The 16,703-nt window shown below is 35.4% G+C and overlaps 1 protein-coding gene across 8 annotated transcripts in view; it reads left to right on the top strand.

Annotated features, from left to right (window-relative positions):
* Positions 1–7,940, top strand: part of LOC108971459 (G protein-activated inward rectifier potassium channel 3) — an 82,484-nt gene extending 74,544 nt beyond the window's left edge. For 4 of the 8 annotated variants that reach the window (XM_018937531.1, XM_018937534.1, XM_018937533.1 and 1 more), the window contains 5 exons: positions 2,287–2,401; positions 5,612–6,142; positions 6,212–6,401; positions 6,469–6,705; positions 6,811–7,325. In XM_018937531.1, the coding sequence (XP_018793076.1) occupies positions 2,287–2,401; positions 5,612–6,142; positions 6,212–6,401; positions 6,469–6,705; positions 6,811–7,325 (1,588 nt within the window). Of the gene's footprint in view, positions 1–109; positions 217–331; positions 482–2,286; positions 2,402–5,611; positions 6,143–6,211; positions 6,402–6,468; positions 6,706–6,810 lie in introns of those variants that run through there. The other 4 variants (XM_018937535.1, XM_018937539.1, XM_018937537.1 and 1 more) reach the window with 3 other exon arrangements.
* Positions 7,941–16,703: the final 8,763 nt, after the last annotated feature.

Here is a 16,703-nt window from a genome sequence, read left to right as displayed (position 1 = left end):
AAAAGTTCGAAAAGTTAAAATTGAACGTGAAAAACATTTAGACAATAAAAGTTAAATTAAAAAACTCTAAATTTAACAAAACAAATGAAAAATAAACAATAATAATAAAAAATAAAATAAAAAAGTAACACCCTTAAAATTACAAAGCATTCAAAATTATAGTGGAAAAGTGTCGCAAGAAAAAAGAAGAAATTTTGCCAAATTCGGCGTATTTATGTGAATTTATAAGAAAAAATATTGCAAATAAGTTTAAAGTTTTTGCACTGCTCATGATATGCCCACTTTATGCTTTTCTTCATTTTTTTCTTTTTTCTTTTTTCTTCATCTTCAGTCATCTCGCTGCGAAAAATAGGGAAAAGTTCATGTCCTGTAAAATATTTGCGATTTTGTCCAACATTTTTTGCCATTTCCAAGCAGAAATGTTGTTTCTACTGGTGTGCATTATAATAATCACTTGTCTGCCGATACAAAGTTTGCTGTGGTAAATTTATTGATTTAACTTACTATAGATAAGTTTATAATGCTTATGTAAATGTGGTAAAACCACCTTAATACTAATTTGTTAAAAAAAAAAAAATTGGTAGTATATTTTTCGGAAATCTTTATATCGGGCTTGAATTCAGCTGGAATGAATGTTATGAGAGAGAAGAAGACATTTAAGTGTCCTCTGTTGTATGAATTGACTAATGCCTAATCTGTTGTAAATGTCTCAATCTTATCATAATTAGAGCTAACGCTTCGCTCACAGCTTTTCATTTGACATGAAAACTGAGGGCAATGAGAGATTAATTGCTTCTAAACACTCTGTATACGTCGAATGMTGTGGACTAAAATCATGACGATATTTGTATAGGTAGTTTCTAAAGCACTCAGAGTCACTTAGTAGTTGTGTCAGGTGGAAATTTGGCTCCCCTTGTTGTCTATCTAACCACGAATGTGAGCCTAAAACCGTGCCTTGCAAATGAACGAGATATGAAAAAGAATGTATGCAAAAGTTTTTTTTCACCATGACAAAACCTCATGAATTGGACTTCGAATTGCTTCCAAATTTACCGCACTCTCCATATCTGGCCAGATCTCAAAAGAATGCACGATGTTTCCAAAGGTCAACAAAAGTGATAGAAAAGTTGATGGTTCGCTTTAATCAGTGTCACGTGTCACAGTGTCACGTATGAAGGAAGCTACTATGTAAATAAAATAGCAAATTTTGCAAAAAAAGTGGGAGGCTGGGAACTTGTCAATTGACYTGTTATATGTAAATGATAAGCGATGACTATTCTCAGTGCGCAAAARGCAATCTAATTTGTTTATTTTTCTATGAAAATTTTATTTACTTATATATACATAATCTCTTAGTTATTTGTGTGCCATATTTACTTTAATTCTATAGTTTAGTGTTTGTGTGCCTGCGTCTTAATATATTATTAATCACTTTGTGCTTGATAATTTACTGTTTAATTAAAATTTATTGACTAAATAATGATTGCCAGGCGCCAAATGTGTAAATACTTATCTTGCATATTATTGAATTAAAAAAGTATAAATATGTTCAATAATCGACACATACAAACATACACAAATAACAAATAGTGGAAATGAGGATTCAATGCAATTTAATCTAATTTGAATATTATGTGATTAAGAGACAATTTAAAAAATAGTAAGATTTTGTGCATATTCTAAAATTATTAATTTTTTTCTCAAAACCTTTGCCATTTTTCTCRAAGTAATCACAGTTGGGCCGGTCAGAGGGAATTCGGAGTGCAGCATACCTCGATAATCGATAAAATTGTCAACATAATCTTGATTTTTGACCTGCTTGTCGTGTTTCTTCGGCTTCGGCTCACCTTTTCCACGATWTTCGGCCGATTGATAGTCTGTTTCCGGGTCGCAAGTATCGACACAAGACTCATTGCCAATAATAAATAATACGTTTMATAACATCTTTGTAGCCAGCAAGCATTGTTTTACAGACGTTAGCACGACGCTGTTTTTCGAATAAATTTAGTGACTTTGGTATCAATCGTGCTTTCACTTTTCTTAGTCCTAAATGATCTTTTAAAGTGTTTTCACTGATCCCTCCGATATTATAACGATACCAGTAAGGTCTCTGACTGTTACTTTTTATACTAATCCAGCTGTCATACGGTGGCTTTGCACGGATTAACACTCCCTAGTACATATATATGTTGTTGCACTTAAATGTAGAGTTAAGCATTAATTTTTTTCTAACTTACGCATTTAAAGCGCTGATCTTATTTTTTTGTGTCTCTGCTGTCATTGCAGGTATCGACAGACACGTTTCAGTTCACGGCGTGTGCGGAAACGGGTTATCTTCAAGCATGGGGAATGTAATGTGGTTCAAGGCAATGTGGCGAAACGCCGGCGCAGATATCTACAGGTGAGTGCGACTAAACTAAAATAATAATAAAAGAAACAATATATAAAATAGAACCTAGTTATCGCTGGTGTCTCAAAATTAACGCAAGATTGAAATTTGCCGAAATTTATGGGGTATAAAAAAKTATTAAAAACAAACGAAGCGAAAGCTGCCAGTTTAGGATTAGTAAAAACAGCGGTCACTCAGTTCTTAGAAAATCATGATTCAGAATCTCAATCAAAGTTTTGTTAAAAAGAAACCCAACCTAAATTTTCTCATTTCAAACAAATTGTTGTTGATTCGCTTACAGATATTTATTCATAACTCATGGTAGTGCTAAGAATTTCACTTTTACATAGACTAGTTAATTAATTAGTTAAATTTAAAAATTGTTTCCTGCTTAATTTGGAATCCGTTCTCTATTCGTCAATTGCATATTGATCGATTGCGTATACGTCGTGACCACATCTTCCTTACTGCTGATTTGGCCACTTCTGCTAGTTTGCGTCCTTCGAGTGCGGTTGGTAGCGTTGAACAACGCGCCCGAAACGGTAGGCTGAAAGTTACGAAATCGGARTCGTCAATGTCGGTGTCTGAGTCTRTGCTATCGTCACTGGCACTGTAAGCTGAATCGGATTCGGAGTCCGACTCTCTGTCGTTGTCTCTGTCATGGGCCACTGCAGCAGCGGACAATGCGGCAAGTCTCTGCAATGCCGTTGGTTCTCCAGGATTCGGTGGAGTAACTTCGTACGGTTGAGGTGGTAATATGGCAGCACCAGCTTTGTTGATGATATTTGTTGCGACTTCCGTCATTTTAATTGAGTTTTTATAACRRATTAGTTTAAGCTAGAAATATGTTTAACCACGGAAGAGTTCGCTGTTGATTCTTCTTTACTCACTTCTTACTCACTTGTGTGCTTAGAGGCGCGATTGTTTTGCGAATGCGACACTTTGCTGAAATTGCTCTAATTTATATCGTAAAAAGCAGGCAGCACTGTTTTCTGACAATTGAAAGATCTAGCACAGTGCAGGTACCAAGGAAGGCAGGTATAAATTTCTTTGAAATTGTAGGAGATAAATTTTTAGTAGGTTTTGTTTATAGTGTCCGTGTACCTTCCACTGTTATCATATGGTAACCTTTTTTGGATAATGTTTTTGTTTTATATAATTTAGTTTATTTAGTGTTTTGATCTCAGCATCACCATTTGTAACAAGTGAAGGCGTGGCACGTGAATTACGAAAGTTTTTTACGTCACAAGGTTAGTGGGGCAAAATACATTCGTTAGTTTTGTTGAGGAAATATTTGAAATTGTCATTAAAGTAACCGTAAATGTTTTCAAAACATTTGGCTTTACTAAGAATTAGCAGAAAAGTAGGTCGGTAGGGTTTATAATATTTACAGGAGTTCATTTTGGAATATGCCTGGTTATATTGAGCGAAATATCGTGGATTATAATTAACTATGGAAATTACCGTTTGTTAATGATTGAATACATTTATTAAAACAGAAAACTGCTTAATAGTTATATATTTACATTAGATCTCGTGAATCTCTGTTCTGAGAATTACATGTATTCACAATTTGCGACAGTTCTGTGTGGATTTTGGCTGGAAGCATACTGGGACCATAGTTTTTGGAAAATGGACTTAGAGTTTTTGCAGCTATTGTATGATATTGATATGTCCAATATGTGGTTTCAACAAGACAGAGTCATATATCATACAGCCCTTGAAACACATCATTTCTTGCATGAGACATTGGCAGGATGTGTACTTTCCCATTTTGGTGATCAGTATTCGCTCTAGATAGTCTGATTTGACACTATAAGATTTATTCTTATGGGCAATTTAGAATTGCAGTTCTATTGCAACAAGCCGAAAACCACGCGTGCTTTAAAGGGGGAGATCAGCAATGAAATTCGGCCACATTTATGCCGAGTAGATATGAAAATTTTCTACAAACGATTGCTTATGTCTATAGAAAGCTGCAAAGCCATTTGTCTGATGAGTGTGTCTGATGTCTTTGCTCTTTATGATACAATAAAAAAACTGTATTTATGTGCGTTCTCTATTTAATTTCAATCAAGTGAAATTTTGGGACACCCTTTCTATCAGACTCCTTTCTGTTCTCCAATCTGGAAACTCTTCCAGAAAACCTCTAAAAGTGTGATAACTCAATAAGTGTTATAAATATGTATTATAAAAYCTCAAAACTTCAATAATAAAAATCTTAAAATCGATAATATATTATTTGAAATCGGTCCTCTGACTATATTCTTGTTCTTCTAGCAGACTATGTGGGACAGTGTGTGAGTTATCTTCGTAAAACTGCGCGGAAACATGTTCTCAAGTTTTCTAAGTAAACTCAAAAGTCAATGCAAGCATACTTTACCAATTTTCCAGATGACTTTGAATCCGTTATAGTGATTTCCGATTTTGCTCCTGACTTTAAACCGTATATGTTAGCTAAAATGTGTGATCCTTTAATGAAATAAAGTATATAMGAGATATCGTTGAAGACATGCCTCGTTCTGAACTGATGAAAATATGAAAAAACTGAATGATATGTCGATTGAAAATCGTCAGGGAAGTGTCAGAGAGATGGCAAGAGAACTCGACATCTCTCACGAGTTCGTTCAAATCCTTTTGGCGGATATTTTGGGTTTGAAACGTATTCTTGCTCGACTCGTCCCGATAAAGCTGTATTGTTCTCAAAAAGAGTACCGTAATCAGGTCTCTTTGGATATACTTGATCGGGCGAATGCCGATCCCACATTAAAAGACAGCATAATAACTGCCACGATTGGGCCCAAATTTAAAGCCAAATGCGGAGTGAGAACCATCGATCAAATAAGGTATTCACCAAATTTGGTTCGGCGTAATTTTTTTTTGTTCCCCAAACTGAAAATACTGCTTCGTAGAACCACTTTTCCGTCGAACAAAGAGATAAGACAAAATTCGCTTAAGAAGTTGAAGGCCATTCCAAAACGTGCTTATTAAAGTTGTTTCGGGGAATGGAAAAATCGTTGGCTTAATTGTATTACATCTAATGATGAATAATTAAATATAATATTTTGTTTCGTTTACAATTTCCGGGTACTTTTATCTCTCTTTTGAGTTTATTAGGTTGAATTCAATTTGAAACTCTATTTTAATCCTAAATATTCTTCTAATCTCGCAATGAAAAAATTCCATACAGAAGTAAATTTTTTGTATTTTCTCTACCCTCAGGATATCTTCACCACCCTGGTCGATGCACAATGGCGTTGGACAATGCTCGTATTCGCGCTCAGTTTTCTCATCTCATGGGCGCTGTTCGCGTTCGTTTGGTGGGTGATCGCTTATGCGCATGGCGATTTCGAATATATTTACAATCGTGATTTCTTTCCCGAACGCAATGTGAATGTAACGCATCGCATGTGTGTAACGGAGGTGCGTAGCTTTGTGTCGGCTTTTCTGTATTCGGTGGAAACGCAAACRACAATTGGGTATGGAAATCGCTTCGTGACGGAGGAGTGTCCAGAGGCGATATTCATAATGTGTCTGCAGTGTATTTTGGGTGTTTTCATACAAGCATTTATGGTTGGTATTGTGTTTGCGAAATTGTCGCGTCCCAAGAAACGCGCACAAACGTTGCTCTTCTCGCGAAATGCTGTGATTTGTCATCGGGATGGGGTGCCATGTCTGATGTTCCGGGTGGGTGATATGCGAAAGAGTCATATTATTGAGGCGCACGTGCGGGCGCAGATCATAAGAAAGAAGGTTGGTATGCAAACTTTTCGAAACTAGCGTGCTGCTTGCTTTATATATAATATTTCCTACTTTTTATAGATTACTAAAGAGGGCGAAATATTRCCGTTCTATCAGCAAGAGTTGACAGTCGGCGCAGATGGTGGCGAAGATCGGCTAATGTTCATTTGGCCCACAACGATCGTGCACAAAATCGATCGCAACAGTCCGTTGTATATGCTTTCCGCGTCGGACATGTTGAAGGAACGCTTTGAGGTTGTTTGTATGTTGGGTGAGTACTAAGCAATGTTGCAAATAACGTAGTTGCTTTTAAGCTAATATAATATTTTATGTTGTAGAGGGCGTTATAGAGTCCACCGGCATGACAACACAGGCGCGCAGCAGTTACCTGCCTTCGGAGATACTCTGGGGTCATCGTTTTGTGAATGTGGTGTCGTTTCGTAAAGAAACGGGCGAATACGAGGTGGATTACACGCTATTCAATAACACTTACGATGTGGATACACCACTTTGTAGCGCCAAACAATTGGATGATGTGAAGGCCGAATATGCTAAAAATTCCAAGTTGGGCTTAGGTGAGTGGAAAAGTGATTAAAACCAAGAAGGGTTTTGCAGACAATGTAGTTTGAAGTATTAAATGCAACAACAAAACTAATTCTTAATTTGACATGCATTTTCAGAGCGCGCCTTTTCCGCCGGTCTCATGCACATACCATCCACCATATCTGTGGATCGTTTAGATCCGAATAGCGATGAGTCGTTGGACTCACGTCTGCAAACACGCAACAATTCCATCCCCAATGGGGTGCTTGCCGAGGAGCTGCAACCGCTGAATTGTGGTGGTGGTGGCGGCAGCACAAACGGTAGCTATCACTATGTGCCACCGTCGTTTACSGTTGGCGGCTCAGCGATACAAATACCCTCGTTGGCACTCTCCACAAATCTACATAGTATTAATGAGAAAACCAATTCCGGCAGCAGCAGCAGCAGCAGCACCAATAATCTCACCATTAATCCCRCCACCACGCCAAATACACTCTCACCAGCAATGGCGACGAGTGCTACATATAATAATAATAACAACAACAATAACAATCAAGATAGAAGTAATGGCGGCAGCATCAAGAAGACACCATCAAGCGGTCGACGCTTATCGATCAAACAAGATCAGCTATCGGTCGATTCGATTTGTTGATAATGGCGACGACAAAGTGTCATATGGACATATGTACCATCATGCACATGTGTATTGGTGTTTGTTGAATGATTGTTGTTGTAATGCTGCATGCGTAAGAGCAAGGAATTTTTTTTTGCAAAGCATTGACTGACCGTATTCATTTGTCTGCCGTGCAAGCCGCTTCGATTGCAAATAATTTAATTTTTTCTTCGCCTAAAATTAAATTACAAAACATTATTGATTAATATTTAATTAAAATAGTTTCTTCCATATATATACAGCTTTAATTGTAGTGGAAAGTCATAAGCGCAGTTAGCGGTAGTTTTAGCAAAGAGTAAGTTAATATTAGTTGTGAGAGAATTGCAGTAATGTGAGCAATGCCGCTCGTCGTTTCGTAAGCGTTAACTCTTTAGTTGCCGAATCGCGTTTTCGCAACGGTATACGGGGTTCGTTTCTTGCGCGATAACGCTTTAGTAACCTAATTGGGATTTCGAAAGGGTATAAGTGTTTTCTATGTCAGTTAGGCGTGGGATTGAAGTGCGTCGTAAGTTAAATTTGCAAATCGCGCGGGTTTACAACTCAATCGTTTACAACTCAAACGTGTATAACTCAATCGTTTACAACTGAACCATTGACAACTGAACCATTTACAATCGAACCGTTTACAACCGCAAACTTTATAAACGAACCATTTACAGTTCAACCGTTTGCGGTCGACGCGCTGTACGAAGAAGAGTCGTTATACAAACGAAAAAAGTCGTCAATTAATCAAAYGTTTACGCGTCATTTTGCCCATTTATACCATTAATCCTCGTTTTCAGTGTTGTATTAAATATGTTTTGTTGTTGGACGCGAGAATTTACTATTTTTGTAATTATGATTTTATTTCGATTTATTATCGAGATATGTTTATGCATAGGTTTTATGTTAGTAAAATAACAAATGTTTATGAAAGTTTCATTTTTAAACTTTTAAAGACAACAAAAATAAATATACACACACACAGTTAGAACAACAAAAAAAATAATTATAATATTTACACCAACAAGGTTTGCATATATATGAGGCGTGCTCAAAAAATAAATAATAAAAATTAACGCGAATTTTTGTTGTGGAAAAAAATGTCAAAGCTTAAATGCAAAAAAAAAAAAAAGAATCAAACGCTTTGCGGAAATGAAAATTATTTGGCATACTTTAAGCTTGTAGTGACCGTATTTCTAATTTTTTTAATTTAGACTGTTGTTTTAGAATTCCTGAAAATTATTKTTTAAAATTTTTCCAAACTAGTTTAAGTCTACAGAGCAATTTTAAATTTACTTTAATATTTAAGCTTAGCAACTAAGTGCAGAAAATTAGAATTTTTTAAATATAAATAGTAGGAAAGTCGGTTTTACAATCAGGGCTGAAATTGAGCTGATAAAAAAATGCAGAATGCTATTTAAAAAAAATTCACAAAAATACCAAACACTGTAAATGTAATTGAAAGTATGTGAACTGAAATGTATTATTGAAATTAAAAAAAAAAAAATGTTCAAAAAAAATTATGTTCGCTTAAAAAAAATGTTCAGCTAAGCAAGTAAATTGCGTTCACTTTACGAGACAAACACGAGTTTATTAAMCCTTGTGTTGCGAAGCATTAAGGCAMACACCTGCAATGAAAGTKTGAAAAAATCAATAAATTTTCACAWYTCGATATTCGATAGTTTATATYTTCAAATAAATCATACTTAAATTTAACAATATAGAATAAAATACCAGGCTTGCACATTTAATTTTTAAATTTTTACGTCAACACGCCTTAAACACCAGTTTTTCAAATTCAAAACAATGCAAATACAAACAGTGTTGCTTTTTTGACAGTTCACCTTGGCAAATTCCTTTTACCGTTACACACTTGATATGTTTACATGCACATAAAGATCAAAACATGTGTTTGTGGCGCAGGGTGAACGTATTTTGAGCAGCAAGAATTGAAAYGAAAACAAAAGCAAAAGCAAATATTTGAACAAATTGTATTACACATGAAAAAATGAACGCTCAATAAAGGTGAACAGCAGAAAATCACAAAACGAATTTAACAGTTAGTGGAGACAATTACAGGCAACTAGAAAAATGCGCGTACACAGCGAAACAGCTGTTGACAGTCAGTTTTAACAGCTGTTTTTGACAACCTCTTTTAACGCCTAATAAATAATAATAAATAATGCTATATTTTTAAATATCCAGGTTTCAATTAATTGTCCCAGAAATGTATTTCCCTAAACTATGTTTGTATGTATGTTTAACTGAAAAGTATATTTGATAATAAAAAGTTGGCTGTTTATATAAATGTACAAGATTTACCAAATAAACAAATGAAAAAAAAAAAAATTACGAATAAAAAAACGAAAGAACACTGATTTTAAAGATTTTAAAGCAAGATATTAAAGCATTAATTCTATAAGAATCTGTCCATAGATTTTAAATAACCMATTTGAGTATCAATAAAAAACTATTGCATATTGCCAAAAGAGTTTTAGATGTGTATATATATGTATATAATAAATATGCTAAGATTTTTCAAAAGTCTATTTTGAATTATACATACATATATTTTTTTTAAATTATACCACTATACTTGTACAGTTACGGCAAGTTTCTGCAGTAAAAGGCCAAAAACACGGAAGTATTACTTTGACACATAATAAGTTATGTATGCAAAGACAAAAAGAAAATAAAYATTTAAAAAATAAACAAAAAATTTAAAACATATTGCAAACCAGTTGGAAAATTTGAATAAAAAAACGTTTGAGCGTTTTTATGTGCAAAAAATAAAATTATTGCCGTGTTTTTATTAAAAAATGTGCTTTCGAGATTATTAGTACGCATAGACAACGTCGTAAGGTGCACGACTGTGAAAGTGGACTTAGARAATCTGGGTTCTTAAAAGATTACGATCTGAACAAACGGATATTCGTATACACTTTGACTTCATACCGGATCACTTAGATCATGGAATCGCCAAACCGCACTCAGGCGGCTCCTTCTCTGCTCATATACCGACGAGGGAGCTGTGGGTAGGTAGAAGCCGTTGGAGGAGAGGGCAGAGAGCTTCTTTACGGATGGGTAAAAGCTTGGTGGGAAGGTTGCTGGAGGGGTTTACTGCCAGGAGCTCTCCACTAACATCAGCTTCAGACTTCCTGGTTATTGCAGTGTCTTCCAAGTCTGCYMCGRAGTACAGRCTCTTTYAGAGAAGTGACCATTYMCTCAAATAGCAGAACGGCGATACTAGCCTTGAACTCATTGACAGTGCAATCAGGGTTGTTAGAGCAGTGCCTAACATCGCTTTTAATAGCATAGAGTGTCTTTGTGATAATACTGGTATAGGTGCCGGGCTATAGCGGAATCGCAGAAAATTGTAAAGCTGATAAGCTAGCAAGGAAAGTCACCCTAGATTCGCTATCGGTAAAATGGGAGCGGGTCAGTGCTTGCGTATCCTATTGTGATCTACTACTAGTTAGCTGAGCTTCGCGGAAGCTTGACTAGCGCTAGGCCACCATCGATACATGCACTGTCACAAAAGCCTTTTGGCCAAAGACCGATCGCAGGAGATTTAGTGATCTCTTTGCGCTCAGTAAGGCTAGCCTCTCCTTAGTTGTGGGGCTTCTAGCAAGCCATTGCCTTATTGGCGTCCATTCTGTGAGGTTTGGTATCTCTATTGCATAAGCTGTATGGAATAAGATGTGGGGGAAACAACGCTACACTTCCATTTTGACTGTCCTGGTAGGTCAAGACWTAAATACTTGGGAGCACTTTCAGATATCCCACCGAACCGGCGGGAGTAGAAACTAAACGCTTATGCAAATTTWCATKGACTACAAAGCGTTTTGCTAATTTATAAGTTGGAACACGGGAKATCTCTTTCCTATGGCTTCTCAAAGGACTACACATAGTAGTCCACCTACGATCATCCATTAGCCATCTAACCTAACAGTTAGCGAACATAAATTTGTAGCTCTTGAAGTAAGTACTTTCGGATTTGTTAAGAGCAGCATAGTTCCACATGATTGGAGTTGAACAAGAACTGGTATAATAGACTGACATAACGAATTATTGATGATCCAAAGAAATAGTTACAGTTGTAATTTAGATCAAGTTAGATTTATTATGATATTTTACGTAAGGACTTCATTACTATGTATTGTATATAAATTTTTGTATCTAACATATATTTCCTTCAATGATTTCAACGCTCACTAAACAGCTATTCTAAAACAACTGTAACAGTGGCGGTGACTTTTATTGTACAATCACTTCACTGTATTAGAGATTTGCATAATTTTAGGCGCAAATTGTTGATCGCTTGCGATCACTGATTTTGTTCTCGACGTCWGTGGAAAATTTGGGTAATCTAATCTAGAAATTCGAAACAATAAAAAAAAAAAACCATAATTAGAGAGTTAAGATTTTCAAAAATAATGATAATAAATTTTTATTTTTTTTTCATCACTTTTCGAAAAGGTTTCAGCATAATGAAAGGGGTATTGAGAAGTAAGTAAAAACTGTGGCTAATATCAAGTGGGTAGCTTTTGAATTCAGAATACGTGAATTATTGTCAAATTGCTTCATAAGAGTCCTGATTTAGCTGATTGGTGTGCAAAAGTTTTCGCTTTTGGTATTAGCACGATAGCAAGTATTTATATTTTCCTTTTGCCTTTTAGTCTGCCTTTTAGTCTCCGGAATTTGTGGGTATAAAAAAATGAGTCCATCGAAGAGATAAAATAAAATTCGTTGAAGGAGCTGAGGGCTAACTAAAAAGTGCTTCTGAAAAGTGTTTCGAGAACTTGAAAAATCATTGGCATGGGTGTATTACATTTATTGAGGATTACCTTAAAGGCGACAAAGATAATGATAAATTGATAAATAAGTAAATATTTTGCGCTTAATTTACAATTTCCAGGTATTTTTTTGTCATTCGAACATATGACTAATTTCAAACAATTTCGGTTTTATGAACTCCAGACCAAGTTCATAATTGCCCAAGTGTTCCACAAGCAAATCTTGTTTACGTAAGGACATGTTTTAATACTTTAACTTTTGTATTTATTTAAAGTTTACATCGATTTTGATTACTTAAACTGGCCGACAGTGTTTATCACGATTTCCTTAGTTGACTTAGCTTACTGAAAATATTTACACTGATGAAAAACACGCGATTTTGCTAATTTAATTCGCAAATAATTTTGTATCAAAAACCCAACAAATGTGCTCATAATATACATATACATATATATATTTATATACATATGTGTATATATACAATTTATGAATATATATATCGTACTTTGACGCTTGTTTTTCATCCTAAGCCACCGCTAATTAATAAATAATACTCTAGTTAGATTAAAAATAAATGTGCAATCAGTATGGCGCTAACAATAACAACAGGATAAACAACAAAACTGACTGCTTTGAAATTCTTATGTAACTTTAAATTAACAACAATTTCGCTGAACATAATTAGAGACACTGGAATCAATTGATAACTCAACTATAATGGTTATAATAGCGTAACTAAGTGTGGTATAATTGTGCGAAAGGGTCCTATGGGACTGATTTTGCAGCTAAAAATGAAATTTTGTTATCTGTTRTTTATGTTATCCGTAGTTATTAAACAGTTGCAAGCAAAGTGAAATGTTTACGGAATGATTTTGGTAGTTTGCTGTTTTTTTGCGCTTAATTCGATTTCTGCGCTTTTCACTAAATGTATTTAAATGCAGATAAATAATATGGCTGAGCGTGGCAACAAGTGGCGTTATCGTCAAGGAGTTTGTTACTATTAACTGGTTCTTCAAATATAAATATTCAATTAAAAGCTGGACGTGAAAGTCTATATATACTTATATACATATATATCCTTATTTGAACAATATATTTGAAAAATGTCACTAAATGGAATTCTTATTATTAGCAATATCTGGACTTTAGATCTTACTATAAAATCGAAATATTTATATTGTTGCCAGGGTTGAGAATTTTTTAATTAAAAGACATTGCATTAAATATTTGATTTTCTCCGACTTATTATAGTAAAATCCATTTTTTTGATAATATATAATATTTATTTTTTCTATTCAACATAGTTCCATTCAAGGGTGATATAGTATAACGACCCTCCAACTGTTYGATTCCATTTTGTACTACGATATGGGCTTTACTTCAAAGTAGGCCCCAGAGTCGGAGATCACCTCTTCATTCGACGAGAATTTCCTCACAGCGAACATTTCTGTGATTCGAATCTGTGAACAGGAAATAGTCGCTGGGGGCCAAATCAGGAGAATATGGTGGATGCGGAAGCGGAAGCTGGAGTGGATTTTTGCAACTGATTTTCACTGATTTGAGATACATGTCTTGCTGAAACAGTATTTTCTTTTTCTTCAAATGCGGCTGTCTTCCGACGATTTCGTCCTTCAAGTGGTCCAGTAACGCTACAAAATAGTCGCTATTGATGATCGTTTCTTTTTCAAGGTAGTCAATAAAAATTATTTCATGAGCACTCCCAAATATAGACGCCACAACCTTKCCACCCGACTGTTGCGCTTTAAGCGGGTTCATTGTATGTGGCTCACTGTCTATCGATAGGAGTGAAAAGATGGAGGCATGTTTCATCCATTGTCAGATATCGACGCAAAAATTCGGGTTTATTAAGCTTGAACATCTCCAAACACTGTTCCGTATCATTAAATCATCGTTCACGCTAGTGAGGAAAGCTCTCTGAGCGCCATTCACTTAGGGGTGGCCAGAAACAATTCCGTTACATATGGCACAATCAGCTCAGGACTTCCAGTCTTAGATCAAGTATCCTCTGGGTTGCCAAAAAAAAATCCGTTTGAAGACTAGCTACAGTGAGAAGCCGAAAAAAAGCAAACCAAATGAAATGAATAAAACAGGCTCAGATGAGAGACTCCTCTTTTGACACAGAGGCTAAGCTGGCTAGGTCATGTCGTCAGAATGGATGAAAACATTCCAGCTCTGAGGGTATTCGACGGAGTACCCGCCGTGAGAAGCGGAGAAAGAGGAAGACCTCCACTCTATTGTAAAGACCAAGTGGAAAAGGACCTGGCAACACTTTTAATCTCCAATTGGCGCCAAACAGAAAAAGAAGAACGACTGGCGCGCTGTTGTAAACTCGGCTGTAACTGCGTAAGCGCTGTCTACGCCAATAAAGAAGAAGGTACTTAGAATACCAATTCCAGACGGTTGATTATCTTTCTCGTCATATAGCTGAGTYTTGGCTTTAACCGTATTTTGTCCTTCAAAAAGCAATATTTTATCAACAYACGAAATTATTTTTCATAAATTTTTTTATCACAATAAATAAAGTAACTTGAAAGCGTTATTTGCAACCCTAATCGTAGCTTAAATCTACCACTTGATGGATGACTTGTTGCGTATATAAAAACTTTCTTACTTTATGGCACACCCCAACAGTTGACAACAAATATTTCTATTATTCATATTCACATCTTGCAATCATTCGAGTGCAGAGTTCGTGTYCGTGGCACCTCGGCTTCCGCATAAGCTCGTCAGAATTCATATAAACAATGATTGCGTGGATTTTATTATTGCCATCATAAAAACATATTAGYAGCCGGTCGCATTTCTATTGTGTCAAAAGTGCCACACAGCAATCATAATCCCCTGCGGTTAATGCTATGACACTGATTAACTGTTTATTCAATTAACACAGCTAGAAAGTACAATAGGCGTTCAGCGCGTGGTTGTCGGCACCTAAGCGAAAGTTTTGATTATGCCGGTCACACAATAAGACAAGTATATGTAAGTACATAGGTCGGAGAGACAAGTTGGTGTACAAAGTGAAATTCCTTCTTACGACCACTCTTCAATGCCGAGGTAGTCTTAGTTGCTCTGTGCTAGGAAAGGAAATATTGTGGCTTTTTATTATACCCTGAATAGATATCATAGAATCATATAATTTTTGAGATATCGAACTTGAATTTCAAAATTAAGATATGGATTTTTATACCGTTTCAGTTTATAAAAAAATACYCTTCAGTTTATAAAAAATGCACCTTTTGAAAGTGCTTTTGATACTGATTATTGAAATTTCGGAATAGAGAACRGTAGCTTATGCCTACACCAACATCAGAATTTTATATGTTGACGTTTTCATTTCTCAATAATATAACTATGTTTAGTGGCTCGATTCTGCTGAGCACAAATAGCCCTTCCAGCTTAGAATTATAGTTTCCTGCTTGTTTGCTCTAGCGATTTATTCGCTAGCAGTTCGAATATTGCTACAAAAACAACAATATGATGGTATATGTATTGGCCCTTGCTCCTTAGATTTATGGTCTTCGCTTCGACAAGCAGCGCTTATATAATATTTGTGGCTGTTTAAAAATGATATRTGTGTATGTATGTATGTAAAATAGTATTAATTACTGAAAGTCGAAGCTTTGATGCGATTGTCGAACTGCGGTTGAATTTTTTGAATAACTAATAACTATGTAATATATATATAGATATATAATATATTGGGTAGTCGAAAAAGTCTTTTCGTATTTTGCAAATAGTTGTCTTTGTAGTCGTATATCTCCAGTGCTCGCAATCATATTGTGTTATAATATATAATAATATGTAATAGTGTTGCAAAGGTGAGATTTAACGCTTCATTTAACCCAAAAAAAAAATTTAATTCGGGGAAGTTGAAAAAAGTTACAGCTGTTCAAAACTGATTAAAAATAATGAAGAAATTCGCTAAACTTTGAAATTTTTGTAGAAAAAAGTGAAGTATGCCACGCAAGCAACCGATTAAATTTTTGAAGTTTACGAAGGCGATGCTGTATCAGTTGATTGATTGATCAGGACCATCATTAAGCAGCCATGACATCGCTAAGGAACTTAACATTCATTATCAAATTATTTTCAACCATATAAAAAAGGCTGGCTGCAAAAAGAAGCTCGATGTTTGGGTGCCACATGAATTATCTGCAAAAAAATTTAATGGACCGAATTGACATCTGCGTTTCTTTGCTTAAAGGAATTAAGTGAAACCATTTCTGAAGCGAATGGTAACAGGAGACGAAAAATCTATCAAATACGACAATAATATGCGAAAAAGATCATGATGAGGGTGTGGTGAAGTTCAAAAAATGTTTGGAAAGCCAGGATTGACGCCTCGGAAGGTTATGCTGTGTGTTTGGTGAGTAGTTTTTTGTTCGATGAAAGTCGTTAAAAATCATCCACTTTATTTTGCATTCCTCAATACTCATTACTTACCTGATATATATGTATATGTGACTAGCTAATTTTGTTTCCTTAACTTGTACAAATTACCTCTCGATATCAAGTTTAATACCTACAGGGCACTCAGGTCACACACACATATACATA

This window comes from Bactrocera latifrons, unplaced genomic scaffold (genome assembly GCF_001853355.1).
Source record: "Bactrocera latifrons isolate USDA-ARS-PBARC rearing strain unplaced genomic scaffold, ASM185335v1 scaffold_344, whole genome shotgun sequence".
NCBI lineage: Eukaryota > Metazoa > Arthropoda > Insecta > Diptera > Tephritidae > Bactrocera > Bactrocera latifrons.
The sequence above is the reverse complement of the archived record's forward strand: the minus strand, read 5'-3'. Positions and strand labels throughout refer to the sequence as shown.